The sequence below is a fragment of the Pongo pygmaeus genome, chromosome 22 (assembly GCF_028885625.2).
Source record: "Pongo pygmaeus isolate AG05252 chromosome 22, NHGRI_mPonPyg2-v2.0_pri, whole genome shotgun sequence".
In the NCBI taxonomy this organism is placed as follows: Eukaryota; Metazoa; Chordata; class Mammalia; order Primates; family Hominidae; genus Pongo; species Pongo pygmaeus.
Window position 1 is genome coordinate 38,744,054 of NC_072395.2, and position 17,894 is coordinate 38,761,947.

The window sequence follows — 17,894 nt, forward strand, 5'->3', positions numbered from 1 at the left end:
TAAAAACACAAAAATTAGCCAGGCATGGTGGTTGGCACCTGTAATCCCAGCTACTCGGGAGGCTAAGGCAGGAGAATCGCTTGAACCTGGGAGGCAGAGGTTGCAGTGAGCCCAAATCACACCACTGCACTCCAGCCTGGGCAACAGAGTGAGACTCCGTCTCCATTAAAAAAAAAAACATAGCTGGGTGTGGAGGCAGGCACCCGTAATCCTCGGGAGACTGAGGCAGGACTACCACTTGAACTTGGGAAGGGAGGTTGCAGTGAGCTGAGATCGCACCATTGCACTCCAGCCTGGGTGACAGAGCTAGACTCTATCTCAAAATAAATAAATAAACAAACAAACAAATAAAGAGTACATTCTAGAGTTTAAGCTAATGAAGACTGTTCTCCCACTATCTCACTCCATACAAAAATATATATTAAAAATTCACGTGATCATGGCTTCGGCTAAGTGGCATTAGTCTACCACCTACAATTTCACATTGAAACACTGGGGATACTGCAAATGTTACTTAGTAAACTAAAAGTGTTACTTTGTAAACAAGGAGGGCAAAAAAGGAAGCTAGTTAGCTCCCACTTGGGACAGATTTTGTTCACTCTCTACCTCTACTCAAAGGAAATAGTTTTGACCATCTCTAAATTATTTTCTTAATAATTGCCTTCCTTCCAAAACAAACATGGACTTATAATTTTGCTGAGTTCCTTGTGGTAAGTTATTGGTACTAGTTTAAGCCACATGGTTCCCAAGTAAAGCCAACAGTTTTTGGCTTGATATGTTAATATGCAGATTTTGAGGCCACAGTAAAATTAATTAACTAATTAAAGGGTTACTTTTCCATGTCACAATGGAGAGTCCTATCTAAATTAGGGGTTTTACACTGAAGACACAAATATCCAGATGTTGTTTTCGACAAGAAATTAATGTTTCGGTGTACTATTGCCAGAAACCAGTTAAAATCATAAGAATCTGTATTTTCTTCCTCTTTTCCTACTATTTTGTAAGCCAGGGAATTTGTACAGTTTAATTAAAAGATACTGAAGGGAAGAAAAGAGTCCATGCATCAGTAGCTTAGAATCCTTAGCACTGAATAATCCAACCCTCCAAATAACTCTTAGAAATGAATCGTACAGTACTTCTCATTCAGCAATATCCTGTTACTGGGGCAACCTGTGCCATTAGGTCTCAGTAAGCACAGTCTCATTGCCAGATGTAGCTCAGATGGCAGCAACTCAAGCCCTGCACTGCAGAGGCATCTCCTCTTCCAGGCATCACCTGCTTGGAAACAAAAACAAACCCCACTGGTTTGGCCACACATCTGTAATCTGCTTTTAAGGCTATAAAAGTGTTTTGCTTTTCTTCTTGACATACATGTAGTCCAAGTTTACTCAATACAGGAATCGAGCATTTCTAATAACACCTCAAAACTGGCAGCCAGTTCCCTCAAGAGAAAATGCAAGCTTCTGCTATTCTCCTATTCGTCATTTTCAAATGAGTTCTCCTATATTTCAGTATAACAGTCAGAAAGCCTCACACAGTCCTGGAAGCTGCCAACTCAGCATTATGACAGCTGCTTCTCAAAGCCATGAGCCATTTCATTAAATCCACTCTTACTTGACTCATACACTGGCAAAGATTTACAGCTTTAATTTATCTTTTGTATGATTCACTTTGTGGCCCTCTAAAGTTGTTAGGTTTTTTTCCTTGAGCATTTAATATCATTTCTTAAAATGCAATGCAGAAAGCAGCTGAAAGATTATATATTCAAAAATTTTTAACTCCAGAGATACAAATAAAAAGATATATAGTCAAATAGAGCCTCTCTTTCTCTCTCATCTAATTTTAAAGACAAAGTACTAACCCATGAACAGACATAAATTCTCATGACAGCCTGAGCTCATCAGGTAAGGATATGAATGTTTCAACATCACTAGCTAAGTGGAAGACAGTATGTGCATAATTTATTACATGATTGAATGACAACTTTTCACTAACTACAAATCATGTATTCGTGAAATACACCATCTATAATACCATCTGGTTATTATTTTCTGAGAAAAGTTCTCAGAGCACAATGACCATAATTAAATTGGCTTTTGACTAGATGTAGCACTGTGCCACCTACAAATTGAGCCTGAGCAAGTCTTTTATGATGACTACATTGATGATTGTTATCAAGATTTCACCCCTTGGTCTGGCGTGGTGGCTCATGCCTGTAATCCCAACATTTTGGGAGGCCCAGGCAGGAGGATCACTTGAGGCCTGGAGTTTGAAAACAGCCTGGGCAACACAGCGAGACCCCTGTCTCTACTAAATAAATAAATAAATAAATAAATAAATAAATAAATAAATAAAATTAGGCAGGCATGGTGGCACGTGCTTGTAGTCTTAGCCATTTGGGAGGCTGAGGCAGGAGGATCACTTGAGCCCAGGAGTTCAAGGTTACAGTGATCTATGATCACAGTACTGCACTCCAGCATGTGTGACAGAGCAAGAACCTGTCTCTTAAAAAAAAAAAAAATCACTTTAATGTAGTATCTGGAACATGTCAAATGCTCAAGAGGTTTAGCGCCCTTCATTACACTGGAGGAAAAAGGTGACATTTTGTACCTCTGTATGCTCAGATACAGTTTGTTTTTGAGTTGGAAATATTTCATACTTCATCTTTTCTTTCTTATTGTTACAATTTTCCTTTATATACAATGTGGCCATCCCTCTTCTGCCCGTGGAAATAATGAAACATGGGACCCATCATGCTGTTATTAGACCCCTGATGCAATTTTATTTAATTACTGCACGTCTAGAATGATATTCCCTAGCTTTCTTTTCTTTTTTTTTTTTTGAGACAGAGTCTTGCTCTGTCGCCCAGGCTGGAATGCAGTGGTGCGATTTCAGCTCATTGCAACCTCCACCTCCTGGGTTCAAGCGATTCTCTGGCAGTCTCCCCAGTAGCTGGGATTACAGGCGCATGCCATCATTCCTGGCTATTTTGTATTTTTAGTAGAGAAGGGGTTTCTCCATGTTGGCCAGGCTGGTCTTGAACTCCTGACATCAAGAGATCTGCCAGCCTCGCCCTCCCAAAGCGCTGGGATTACAGGCATGAGCCACCAGGCCTGGCCTAGTTTTTCTTTTTTAAAGACCAGTTAGTTTTGGTGACACATATTAACCTTAAGTTAACATGACTACGTAGGTGTATGTGTTTGATGTGAATGCCAATGTGATTCAACTCAAATACTTGTTGAGCACCTAACTACCTAACTTATAGAAAATTATGCCAAGTATTTTCCTGTATCAGGTTGTACAGGCCTCATAATAAATGTAAACTCTTGGTAAGTAGGATAGGCTGTTAACCTTTAGAATACCATCAGGGTCTTTGGACACAATTTTACCTTTTGAGTTTCTGAGCATTCTAACTACTTGTGGGGCTTGATATTTCTTATTTTTATCCATTCATAGAGAAAAAGAAAATTTTAATTGAATAAAACTCATTCTAGCTTGTCCTTAACCATGAGTCTGAGATATATTATGAATCTCGATCTTTTTCCTATATTTTGTTCCTATGTTACAAAATATTTATCATCCTAAGAATTATTTCATCATTAGCCATCAACTATTAAAAAACTGTGCTAAAGAAGACCAAATAATATGAATATGAAAGAATGATAGAATTGCCTAGAAAGGTGATGCAATAGGGAAATTATCACATTTTTATCACTGTGTTCCCAAAGTATTGCATCATCTTTCAAGATGGTTTAAAAAATGTCTGAATAGTCCCAGCTGCTTGGGACGCTGAGGCATGAGAATCACTTGAGCCCAGGAGTTTGCAGCTGTAATGCACCATAATCACACCAGTGAATAGCCACTGTGCTCAAGTCTGGGCAACAGAGTGAGGTCCCATCTCTTTAAAAAGCACGATAAAAAGAAGTCTGGAGACTCACTGAATATAGTCAAAAATCATTTTCCACATATGGGCAAATAGGAACAACTGACAGAAGGAGGCATTTTACCAATTAGATAAACCAGAAGAAGAATGAAATTGATCACGTAAGTAAAACCTTAGGCTCTGAGCCTTCACATGATATCCTAGATGAATTTTCCCAAGCTCAAGAATTGACAAGTGAGCAATGTATTTCTTTCTTTCTTTCTTTTTTTTTTTTTTTTTGAGGTGGAGTTTCGCTCTTATTGCCTAGGCTGGAGTGTGATGGTGCAATCTTGGCTCACTGCAACCTCTGCCTCCCGGGTTCAAGTGATTCTCCTACCTCAGCCTCCCGAGTAGCTGGGATTACAGGCATGCGCCACCACGCCTAGCTAATTTTGTATTTTTAGTAGGGACGGGCTTTCTCCATGTTGGGCAGGCTGGTCTCGAACTCCCGACCTCAGGTGATCTGCCCACCTCGGCCTCCCAAAGTGCTGGCATTACAGGCGTGAGCTACTGTGCCCGGCTGAGCAATGTATTTCTAAGAATAAAAAGAAAATATGGTATTCTCATCCACTTAGTCATTCAACAGGAAGGATATCATCACTCAATATTATGTGACAAAAACACTAACCATCATTGCTAAAATGATGTGATAGTATTCCTTCCCTTTTTATGCTTATGCAACAAATTTTATGCCTGTGCAACACATTTATTTGATACCATTAGGAAGTGGACAAATGCCCAAGGCAGGAATCTCTCTAAGGTGATTAGAAGAGATAATGTAGAAAAAAAGGAGGGGGAAAAAAAGACTGGACTGATCACTTTAATAGCTGTTTACAAATCCAAACTTGAAAACATTTTATTCCTGAGGGAAGATGGCTGTATTCTCTCTTCAATAAAATTATGAGCTTTCAATGTTTTAAATATCTTAAATTTTTACAGTTAAATGAAATTGCAAGTATAAAAAAAAAAGACCAAGAAATATGATGAACCTAATAGAGATGTATTTGAAACGCAGAACCAGTATTTGTAAGATGGATATATTTCAGGTTCATGCATGGCAGGTGATTAGCAGCTAGCTGCATTCCAAATGATAATAATGTTCATTTCAGAAATCCATACCTTCAAAACTGGGAAAATATAGAATAAACATGTGGGTTTACCATATTTAAATTCTTCGTAAAATTAAAATATTTACTATGTTAACTCTTATTACAATTGCTAATAGTTATTTCTCACTATTCCTTTATTCTTAGTTCTGTAAATTGTTTGCCAAATAACCTAAAAATATAAAATAATAATAATATAAAGGGCCCACTGTATCTAGATAGTCAGTGGTGCTGGCCTGGTTTTCTGGGGTAGTGAGGGGGCAAGGTGACGTCTGGCCATATGTGACACTCTAGCAATCACCAGAACTGATGAAGTTTAAACTGGGTTCAATATGGAATTGTATATTCCAATGCACGCACACCTGCGTACATGGCCATACGGACCCACACAAGCCACCCCAAGCCGTATTAGTTCATTTGCACGTTGCTGATAAAGGCATACCTGAGACTGGGTAATTTACAAAAGAAAGAGGTTTAACTGGACTTATAGTTCCACATGGCTGGGGAAGCTTCACAATCACGGTGGAAGGCAAGGAGGAGCAAGTCATGTCTTACATGGATGGCAGCAGGCAAAGAGAGAGAACTTGTGCAGGGGAACTCCTCTTTTTAAAACCATCAGATCTCATGAGACTTATTCACTTCACAGGAACAGCATGGGAAGGACTTGCCACCATGATTCAATTACCTCCCACTGAGTCCCTTCCACAACACATGGGAATTCAAGAAGAGATCTGGGTGGGAAAAAAGCCAAAACATATCACTGCCCCCCAAACCAGAGAGTAACATTAACTAACCTGGCCAACATGGTGAAACCCTGTCTCTACTAAAAATACAAAAATTAGCTGGGTGTGGTGGTGAACACCTGTAATCCCAATTACTCAGGAAGCTGAGTCAGGTGAATTGTTTGAACCCAGGAGGCAGAGGTTGCAGTGAGCCAAGATCGCGCCACTGTACTCCAGCCTGGGCAACAAGAGCAAAAACTTCATCTTAAAAAAAAAAAAAAGGAGAAAAAGAAAAAAAAGAAAACTCTTCTGAGTTATACAGTCTCCAAGAAGATAAGATGCGGTCAAAAGGAATCACTCCTTCAGATCTTAAGCAGCTCTTTAAAAAAAAAAAATGTTTAAAGGAAACAGGAAAAAAAAATCATCTAATTATCCAGAAAGATACATCAAGTTACCTCTCAGCACACTCTCACCAATGTCTGCAAACCTAAACCTAAAAGAATACATCGATAATTAAAGATTCTGTTTCTTAAAAAAAATGTGAGTACCTCCTCTGCAAGAGGAAAAGTGTGACTCTACAACAATTAGAGGGTCTTCTAACATTTCATTTGCTTTACCAATTCAGCAACCCCCACGGACCAATGGGTTCACTCAGAATCTGCAGTTCCAGGTGAGGAGCAGCTCTGCCTCCAGGGCTAGGCTGCCTACCTGGCTAGTCTTACAAGTTAGCTTTCCAAATGAATTTTCCCATGGAAAAAATTCTTACCCATGATGGCTGGAGTCTGCGTATTATTAACATTATGTACATAATTACTATTATTAACATTATGCTACATAATGTTAGTAACAGTCTGGATTATGCTACATTACAGACTGCATAAATAGGCATTTTGAGGTGATCTGAGAACATGACCATTACAACACTGGAGAAATATATACTTGGTAATTTACACATAAATTTCTGAAACACTACCTGTTTTGCCTATGTTAAAGATTTACCTCTTTTTCATACTTCTTTTTCAATGAGGTCATAAAACAGAGCTCATCCCACAAGGAACGTTTCTCTAAATGCCTCATTAGCAATAGAAAAACACTTATCTTCTATCAAAACAAGCCTTATTAACTACCGAACAACAAAATACTGTGAATCAAATATTATTTCCAGGAAAATGGTAGCTCGTTTCTCCTTCAAGAATTGTCACGTAGCATCCCCTGAAGATGTTTTAAGTCAGGTATGTTAAACTTCTATTCTGATTTTACATTTCAAGTGTCAGAAGGAGGGCTGGTTCCTGGAACAAGGACGCTGCCAGTTGGCAGGAGCCCAGCTTGTGTGTGGATCAGTGATGCAACACCTTTCTGGCTTTGTCCACATGAGGAAGAAGCCCTGCCTGCCTGCAGGGCTACAGGAAAAGAAGTTAAAAAATAAAATGGTGCAAGTGACCTGATATCCTAATTACACTGAATCCAAACCAATTTTTTTAAATTTTAAAAACAAGAATAGTTAAAAAATAATAATAAAAATTCAGTGGCTCAACCTTAGAAAACATTACTAGGTTATATAAACCGTTTGTCTTAATGGAAAAATAAAGAGTGATAAGAAATTTGAAGTCATCCAGGAACTACACTGTCCAAATATAGTAGTCACTAGCCACATGTAACTATCAAACACAGTGTGTGGCTAGTATGAATTGAGATGTGCTGTTAAATGTTAAAAGAAGTGTTAAGACTTCTTACGAAAGAAAGAAACAAAAAAAAGAATGTGAACTATCTTATTAAATTTTTCATGTTGGTCACATGATATTTCAGATATATTGGATTAAATAAAATGTTGTTAAAATTAAATTCACCTGTTTCTTTTTACTATTTTTAAATTGTCTATTAGAAAAATGAGAAAGTAAGGCCAGGTGCGGTGGCTCAAGCCTGTAATCCCAGCACTTTGGGAGGCTGAAGTGGGTGGATAACGAGGTCAGGAGTTCGAGATCAGCCTGACCAACATGGTGAAACCCCATCTCTACTAAAAGTACAAAAAAGAAAAAAAATTAGCCGGGCATGCTGGCACATGCCTGTAATCCCAGCTACTTAGGAGGCTGAGGCAGGAGAATCGTTTGAACCCGGGAGGTGGAGGTTGCAGTGAGCCGAGATCACGCCACTGCACTCCGGCCTGGGCGACAGAGCGAGACTCCATCTCAAAAAAAGAAAACGAAAAAGTATGTGGCTCACATTACATTTGTATTAGACAGTTCTTTGCTAAAAGATGGGAGGCTCTATAACAGGGGCTATAGAAAAAAAAAAAAGGCAAAAAAATTTCATAATGTTTTAAGAAAGTTTATGAACTTGTGTTGGTCCGTATTCAAAGTCGTCCTGGGCAGTGGGTTGGATAAGCTTTCTACAATATCCAATTGTGGACCATGAAGTCCTTACCAAAAGCTATGAAAAAAATTTAAAATATACAATTTACTTTGTCTAATATTTATTGAGGACCTATGTGCAAGACATACCAGACACATAAACTACAGTTTGGATTCTAACAGATAAAAAGAGATATGACTACAATTAATTGGAAGATAAGTTATGGTCTTATAAGAAAAGGTAAAGCAAGGGTAGTATAGCAGAGCAAGGCACCTGTAAAGACTTGTAAAGCCTGCATCTTTTTCAGGTGAACACTTATAAATATATAGGATTTTGACAGGTCATAAGATGTGGCACTTCAGAGTTGACAAATATCTTTATTATACATTAACCCCATTTGACGAAAAAGGAAAAATATTTCAGATGGGGTAGAAAGGTGGGAACGAAAGCCTAGAGAAAGAAAAGGTCAATGGTTTTAGGATGCCAGGAGAGTCACATACATGTATAAGGCCGAAAATGCAGGCTGAAGCCACGTAAGAGACTTCTGAATGCCCTGCAAGAGAATTTGGACTTCTCTACAGGTAGAATAAACCATCAAATATTTCCTACCAACTGTCAACATGATTAAAAACACATAGTAGAAAGATAGTAATGCATGGGAAAGAATTACCTGGGAGGACAGTGGATGAAGCCTGGGGGTGTGGGGGAGAGGGAGACTGAAAATGCAAGAAAGGGAGAGGAGATGATTCAGAGTCCAGCAGAACATAATCATAAAAGGGAAGACAGGAAACAAAGGGATAGAAGAAAGTACAACAGTTGCTGAAGTACAGGAGAAAATTCAATGGTTTATTCAACAAACATGTACTGGGCACCTACCAAATGTCAGGTACCATGTTGCAGAAATTCACAATGGATGACTGTGGAGGGGTCATCTGTAGAGCATGAGAGAAAGTTACGCTGGGAACCAAGGAGAATGAAGTTGGGCTGGATCAACTGCTATGGGGAAGATGATATTAGGTGCATCTAGTAACATTAAGATCCCAGCTGATGTTACAGCATGAATAAGAAATGGAATTAAGTGGTAAGGTTACATGACTTGATACTTTAGAAATCCCAGAAGCAACTAAAGAAAGAAATTAATTTTTCCTAGCTATGGAGAATTGACAAAAATATGTTTAGAAAATGTGAAGGGTTTCAGCCAAGTCAAGGATGTTCAATGGAATAGGTAAGAATGGTTATCCATTGATTCCATCCTGATTAGAAAGGCAGGCAGGGAAAAAGGATAACGGACTAAAAGCCTGAACTGGGGAGGTGATTATGAGGGAAGATCATGATCAGAGAGGAATATCAAAGCTAGAAACCTTATGGTACAATATTTCTAAGGAATTTCAGAGTCTAAAGCATGACTGTGTTCAGGTACTGAAATGGGATGTAAGTGAAAGTAACTAGGAAGGAGCTGGCTAGCATTTCAACTGAATATCAACCTGGATAGTGACATCATTACTGAAGACTGTAATAGGTGGGGTAACCATATGACCCAGTTTGCCTGGATCCTTCGGTTTATGGCTGTGGTTGCAGTGTTCTAGCTGATACAGATAATAAACTCTACGGGGGCCCTAGTAGCAGATTACACCAGAAATTAAAAGAAAAAAAACGAGCATCCTGTAGTTTGCTGATTATAAACTTACAACTCCTATTGAATGTGCTGTTTGGAAATCTGTAGCTCTAGGGAACATCTAAGAGAATACTGAAGGAAAAAGAGAAGTGATACAATCATCACCCTTTGGGGGATGAGACAGCATAAAATCAATGCCTGAACCAGATGGCATTTCCAACCCAAAGATTCTCATTTTATAATTTTATGATTTGAATATAGACGTTTGCCTTCAGTTAAGAATGAGAATCAGGTAAGAAGTAACGGGGTTAAGCTCCCTAAGAAAAAGAGGCGAAAATAGGTTTCTTTACAATCATGAAATCAAAGGTAGTTAAAAAAAATTAACAAGCATTTATTAATGCCTTTGACTTCCACTATGAAGGAAAAGAAGATGATAAAAGGCCAAAAAAAAAAAACCCTTACACATCCACACACAGAACTCCCAAAATCTCAAACCAAACCTTTCTTAACAAAAATTCACCTTAAACTAATGACCGACAATCCCAGATAGCATTTAAAAATATTTTTAAATTAATGACCGAAAGAGAATGCCATTATTATTTCAACTCCCTGTTAGAACTACCAGTAACCTATGATAGTTATCAGTGGGATTTTGATCCCAAGTTTAATATTAAATAGTTAAAATTAACTCTGTGATGGGTGATTGATATTATTAATTCAACAGGATGCCATAAAAATTCATAGTTAAGATTTTCTGCATAACAGCAGACTCTGATGGGAGTGGGCAGAGAACTTTTCAGTGATAAACAGAAAGATTAATTTACAGGATACAAACACTCCATACAAGATGTTTCAGCATCTCGGAGGCTGCACACAAAGGCCACCTTACCTCCCATCTGCATAGTCTGTGTCTGCTCCGCCCCACCAGACATCCGAGTCATCCTCCTCCGCGTCAGCAGAATCCACATTGTCACTTTCCTCAGCCAGTGGGCAACACACAAACTCTACCCCTCGGAACTTGTCAATTCCGCAGGGCAGCAACATGCCGTAGTCATGCAAGTTGGTACTCTTCTCACTGCACGTCTACAAAGTGTAAGGAGAAAACAGTAAGTGGTAGAGTAGATGTGTTTCATTGTAAGAAAACTCCACATAAAATAATCAACATGCAGACCCAATATATTAGGAACCAATTTCACAAAGGAAAAGATCATTTGCTTTTTGAGTGAATTTACAACAGGATTTTTTTTAGCATGGGTTACACTTTGGTACTCTTTTTATTCTTAAGTTTATTATTTATTTAATAAGACCAGGATGTTATATAATAGAGGTTTATATGAACAACTGGAATGGAAACTAACTGGGAAATAAGATGTAGAAGGCTCCACTGGTGAACAGATACCAGAGAATTAATGCCTTCTGGCTTAATTCGTGTATCCAGAAATTGTACGCGTTCCAGGTAGATCCCCAGCTCACTCCTACCTCCCTTACAGATGGAAATTTATCTCACATGGACCTGCCTTATGCTAGAAATTCTGACTCTCTTGGTTCACTTTCAGAGTAACAATCCTGGGAAGAGAAGAACTTATCCCCTGCAGCCACTAAGAACCAGAACTTACAGTCATTAGAGATTTCTCCTTGAATGTCTTTTTGCTTTCCTGGGATTTGCTAAATTTGCACAAATCTAGATTAGCATAAAGCTCTGAGAGCATCCACTAGTGATAAATGAAGGATTAATAATTCAATACGTAATGGTAAACAATGAAAATATTACAGACTGTATTTTGACCTTATGGGAGTCATTTTTGTTTCTTAGAGACAAAGGATTTTTCTTTTGAAAACACAGAAGCAATAAAAAATGAGGTTATCAAATAGGTAGCTGGACTTCAAATTATTTGGTTTGTTTTCTTAAACTCAGCAAGCTCTTAAACCTCCGAAACACATTTTTATATAAAAAACATTTTATTCTACAGTGGATCCAAATATATTATTTTATAAGAGGCAAAAAATAATACTAAATCTTCAGTGGTATTTTCTGCCTAACAGCTATAAAGCTATGATACAATGGTTAAGCTAAGCTAGATCAGATTTCTGAACCCCAGCACTATTGATGTTTTGGACTGGGTAATTCTTCGGGGTGGCGGGTGGTTATCCTGTTGACTGTAGGATGTTTAGCAGAATCTTTGGCCTCTGGGCACTATCAGATGCCAGTAACACTACTCCCTCAAGTTGTGATAACCAAAAATGTCTCCAGACATGTTCCGGGGAGGGACAGGGGATCAAAATGGACCCAAGTGAAGCACTGGTGAGCTAGATAAAGGAGCCTAATTCTAGTTAGTCTAAGACTGATCTTACCACTAATAAACTATATACATTTATTAGAAAAACTATCAAAGGGACACAGCAGCTGTGAAGGTGGTCTTAACACACAGTGACCTTTTCATGCTAAGTATCTTATATCTTTTATTGGCTTAGCCAAAAGCAGAGGTCAACCAAGTGCTCGGTCAGACTCACCCTGTGGAAAAATCAAGATGGTAGGCATGGCCTGCTGAATATAAAATTGGATGGTATAACTTAGAAACTGAATTCTAACTGGAGCTTTCAGGCTGGTACAAACAAGCTACTTCACTGTTCTACCACTGTATTCACTAATATATAACAGAGGAAAAGGCTAAATTATTAAAAAATTGTATATGACAAAAGAAAACAACAGGTACATAAAAATAATCTGAAGGGTAAACTTTAAAGTTGTAACTATTAGAGATTATATTTTTAAGTTATAAGGCATGGCACAGACAACTTATATTTTTAAGTTGCGAAACACGGCACAGGCACATAATGAATCTAGTTCAACTGGCCCTATTTTTGACTTTTTAAAAATATTCACGGATGGGGAGGCTGTGCATGTGTGGGGACAGGGGGTACACGGGAACTCTATTTTCTGTTCGATTTTGCTGTGAACCTAAAATCACTCTAAAAACTAAAATCTGGGTTATGGATAGTAGCATTGGGTTTTTTTCTTAAATAACTTATTAACATAGCTGTTGCCTCAAAATACCCCTAAAATGCCATTAGGTATGTCCCCAGGAAATCTTCACTTTGCAATAAGAAAGAATTTATGGGCTGGTACCTCTTTGGCGACGGTGTGCCAGTGAAGATGAGTTTCACAAACATCCATCCTCTCCTGGTGCAAGAATTTGCACTTGTCAGGAACGAGAAGGGCATCGCTTACAAATTCACCAACTGAAAGAAAGGAAAACCACTTCCCGTCATTCCATCTGTATCACAGTGTTCTTACCGTAGAGAAGGCATCAACGAAAGATAGACTTCAAGACAAGTTAAACAGCCTTTCAATGCCTAAGCAACCCAATCAAGACCCTACTACCTTTAGAATGTTACTTCCAGCCTCCTTAAGCAACTCAGTTTCTTGCCACATCAAGTTTGATGGTTAAAATAATTCCTAAATGCTGCAAGTGAAATTGTCCCTTAATTAATCTGAATTTCTTGCTTCAAAATTAATCCTAAAAAAAGCTGCTTAACTAGAGAACCAATTACCATTCTATTACAACAGGGGGTAAAATACAAATATTGACATTGTCTAGGTGAGCATTTGAGCAAAATCAATATAAATCCCTGTCTACTTCTCTTTCTTGGACATTTAAATCTGCTTGTAAATAACAGAAATTTTAGCATTTTTCTACTTCCTAAGCAAAAAACCCAAAAGTGTATTTTATATACATGTTTACATAACACACATAGGAGAGAAAGAGAGAGTTTAATTCAGTTTAGTTGTGAAAACTGTTCCTCAGACTTTTGTTATATCTTTAAAGAAAATGTATATCATGCAAATTATTTCTAGGCATTTCTGGTACTGAAGATATAAAGATATTACATGAAGTCCTACATGAACTCAGTCTAATGAAGGTAAAAGATAGATCATTACCACATTATATGTAAGCTGCACACTTAATTTTTGTTTTGTTTACTGCAATATTCCCAGTTTTTAGCACAGATTCTTGCACATAGTAGGCAATAAATATCTGTTAATGAATGAACAAGTTAAATTCTGTAATAGAGATGAGGAAAGTGTCAGGCCAGTATCTTGGGTGCAGTGGGAAAAACCTCAAAGAAGAAACAACATTCAAGATGAAATCTGAATGGTGAGAAGTAGTGTGCCACGTGGGAAACGAATTGAACTTCCATAATGTAAGGACAGAATCTGTCTTGCTTGCCATTATACCCCCAAAATTCCTGGCCTAGTTCTGTCAAACATCAAGAACTCTATTATAGAATCCAAATGGATGGATGGATGGGTAGCAAAAGATCCTTCAAAATGAGGGAGCCTCCGGTGCAAAGAAAGAGTAAAGAACCAGCAAGGTATATTTGCAGCCCATCATGGCTGGAGCACAAAGTAAGTGGCAAAGGGAGTCCAGAAGGAAGCAGCACTGGGGAAGCATGCTGGACTCCAATTTTAAAGAGGCTTATGTTTTGGATGCCATTTTGGAAGAAGCAATACAGGCCAAAAGTTTTTTTTTTTTTTTAGATGGACTCTATAATTAAGTGAAGGATACATCAAGCATAGTGAAACTATGAAAGCAGGGGGACCACCAAGTAGGTCACTGTGGTCCTTCAGGCAAAACATGCAAGAATAGACATAAACCCACAGCTCCCCCGGAACAAGGAATACAGATTGTCCACACACCAGCAAAGACAGGAATGAATGTCTTTCTTTCATAGTATGCTACAGGGCACTTTCTGAAATGCAACATAAAGAGGGATTAAAAGCCCTAAGAAAGGGAAGGAAGTAACTTTACATTCTCATAAAGGTGTTTAAACTTTAGTCTGTTTCTAGCTCAAACACGTAAGATGTAGCATGATATTGAAGTATTTATTTCAATAAGTACTATTTAGATAAAAATCTAAGCAAATCGTAGGGGAGAATAAGCACTGTATCTTGTCATTCCTTAAATCTTTAAAATGATCAATGATGCCCATAGCAGTATAATGTGTGTTGCAGGGAATGTAAAAATTATGAGACATGGTACCCCAAAGGCTGCAGGTGTCACTTTGCAGGGAAGAAACCAGTGAGTACTGAGCAACACTCCATGCAGCTCTACAGGGCCACATCACAGGTTCTTTTATAAACCTCACTTCGCAGGGGAGGAATCTCTGCCAAGAAACCTAAGGCTACCTAACTCAGGAGACTATAACCTAGCCCCAGAGATAAGCATTAAGATATAAATTATAAGGAAAGAACATGATAATGCAAATGATATCACATTTCTCTTTTACATACAATGATATAAAACAAAACAAAACAAAAACAAAAACAAAAACACAAGAAGAGTTGGAGAATGGAAATTAAAGGTAATCTCATCCAAAACAAATACACCATTCCCAGGTGGATTTCTCAGGGTTTCTGAGGTCAGGGACCAACCCTAGCTGCTTGGAAGAATACCTGACATCTGAGGCATCCCAATTTTCTAGGTTACAGGAGGCCAGAAGTGACCTATGGCCTGAAGATGCCCACCTCATCTGTCAGCTCTGCTCAGCCATATTTGCAAATGTCCAAACTAAGAAGTGATGCTTTTCTATTTGACAAGTAATTATTGGAAAGATTAAATGCCTGTCATGTACAAATAGGTCAAAGAGTTTTAAAAATCTAACCCTGGCCCAAAGCTACTAAATCAGTTCTTGAGAAGAGTCACAGCAGGGATCAGATACACTCGACCTTGGCCTGCAAGAGTTCTTGGGGGCATAAACCAGACAGTAAGTGCCAAACCACAAAACCAAATCATCTTGTTTTATCTGCCCTTAGTCAATCTGCTGACGACTAGATTATAATGCAAAGCTAAAGTTACCAAAACATATTTACTTATTCACCTTTCAAAAGGACACATACTGCATTAATCTTTTTGTTTGTTTTGAGACAAGGTCTCACTCTGTCACCCTGGCTGGAATGTAGTAGTTGGATCAATCAATGGCTCACTGCAGCCTTGACCTCCTGGGGTCATGCACTCCTCCCACCTCAGCCTCCTGAGTAGCTGGGACTACAGCTGTGCACCATCATGCCCAGCTAATTATTTCACTTTTTGCAGAGACAGGGTCTAGGTATGTTGCCCAGGCTGGTCTCGAACTCCTAGGCTCAAGCGATCTGCCTGCCTCAGCCTCCCAAAGTGCTGGGATTACAGACATGAGCCACCATGACCAGCCAGTCTGAACATTTTTAATGAGGAGTTGGTAAACAAGCTTTTCCTAAAAGCCTGAATTAATTAAAAGTTGCCTTGGATATTAGGAGTTCATTAGCTAAGGATGTTACTCTTACTTTCGTCTGGCAGGAAATCTATCCAAGAGAACCATATTCTTGAACTTATGTTTAGGACAGAGGTTGGCAAACTACTACTTGTGGACCAAGTCGGCCCGCCCCCAACACCTGTATTTCTGCATTAGTCTGACTATAACAATTGTTCATTATGTTTATAAGTGGCTACTGAACTTTCTAACTTGCAAACATTTCATTTGATACTGCCAAGATGGTCTTAGCTTCTTATATTGCACAAAGCTAAGAAATATGTGTCCCTCAAAATGAGAATGGTTTTTTAAAGGATTAAAACTGGTTACTTAATAAGCTCTCAGGACTAATGGCAAAATAGAAACCTCATTGTATTCTAACATTAAAATAAAATTTAGCAGTGGACAGTACTGCTTACGTTACTTTTAAAATTTGATGAAACATGTTAGAAGGTTACACATCAGAAATTGTAAGTGATTCGACCACAAAAATCTGTTTTTAAAAACTTTTAATAAGAGTTAAGAGTGCTAAAAGTATAATGAAGCCTTTTTCACCAACTGGCTTAGCATGGTTTATATTTTCTCTTTTTAATCAAAAAATATTGTACTTAAAAATCTTTGCTAGGACAGCAGTTATATGGAAACTGTATTTTCTACTCAAACTTGCTGTGAATTTACACTGCTTTGTTTTTAAAAACAAAGTTTATTAATTTTAAAAAGCCTATGATCATATATACCTGGAGTTTCCACAGCCATGTACACCTTATTTTTATAAATGCTTCTGTTTATTTGCTTTGATCTTTCAGGTAAAAAAAGTTCTTAACAGAATTCTGATGTAAGAGATCAAAGACTAAAACAAATTAAACATCATAATGAGAAATCATGTTCTTGTTTACAGCAAACTTTAGGAAATTTGGCACCATTTATTTCAAGTGGATAAATTCATCAATATACAGTATGCATGTTTATTGGGAAACATACAACCTGGTTTCTCGCTTAAACAATTCAGCATTTATATTCAAAACGCATGTCACACACCACACACACACACACACACACACACACACACACACACCCAACTGAAAGGGTGTTTTCAAAGCTAATGAACAAAATCTGGGTCTGGCTTCTTGGCTATGAAGTCTTGGCAAGGTGAACAAGGATGGCAAATTCAATAGGAGTCTGCAGGCCTCAATCTGCTAGCTCTTTGGTGGTCTTTGAGAGGACTGTCTAGCTCAAATTACCTCATTTTGCAGATGGGAGGAAAAGAGCTCAGGTCAAGTGACTTGCCCACAGAGCCAACTGGCAGTAGAACTAGACTGAAAATCCAGGTCTCCAGTTCTCCATCCAAGAGTCGTAACTCAACTCACTCATTTAAACTCTGTTCAAAATGGTTCATTTGGCCCATTTCCTTTGGCTTTTACAAAAGTAGTTCACTTTTAGACTGTGAAGTACTTTAATATTATAATCTACAATGTGGTCAATTTGACAATAAAACTAGACTTAAATTAGCTAGCAAGCCATACACAACCGCTGGGAATGCAGTCGGCGGCAGAGAATAGACCACATGTCAAACCATGGCTTTAACACATGGCAGGATTATGTATCTCACCTAAGAGGTGACACTGAAGCTAGGGCCACTGCAGATATTCCATGATGCCATCAGGGACCAGGGTATTCCTATCTTTCTGTACTGCCATCCTTGGCACGTTGGTTTTATCCTCGTGTTTTGTGGTCACAAAATGGTCACAGAAATTCAAGACTTTGTGTCCAAGTTCCAGGCAGAAGGCAGGAGAAACAAGACAAAGGTGAAAGGTTTTCTGTTGTTTTTTTTTCCTCTAATAAAGCTTTGCTGTATTACTTGGGAGGGACACACTCCTCAGCAAATCCCACTG

The 17,894-nt window shown here is 38.3% G+C and overlaps 1 protein-coding gene across 6 annotated transcripts in view; it reads right to left on the minus strand.

Moving 5' to 3' along the window:
* APP (amyloid beta precursor protein) overlaps positions 1–17,894 on the minus strand; it is a 283,222-nt gene that overhangs the window by 152,223 nt on the left and 113,105 nt on the right. For all 6 annotated transcript variants that reach the window (XM_054468708.2, XM_054468710.2, XM_054468706.2 and 3 more), the window contains exons 4-5: positions 12,842–12,954; positions 10,604–10,797 (exon numbers count right to left, since the gene is read on the minus strand). In XM_054468708.2, coding sequence (XP_054324683.2) covers positions 10,604–10,797; positions 12,842–12,954 — 307 coding nt within the window. The remainder of the gene's footprint in view (positions 1–10,603; positions 10,798–12,841; positions 12,955–17,894) is intronic.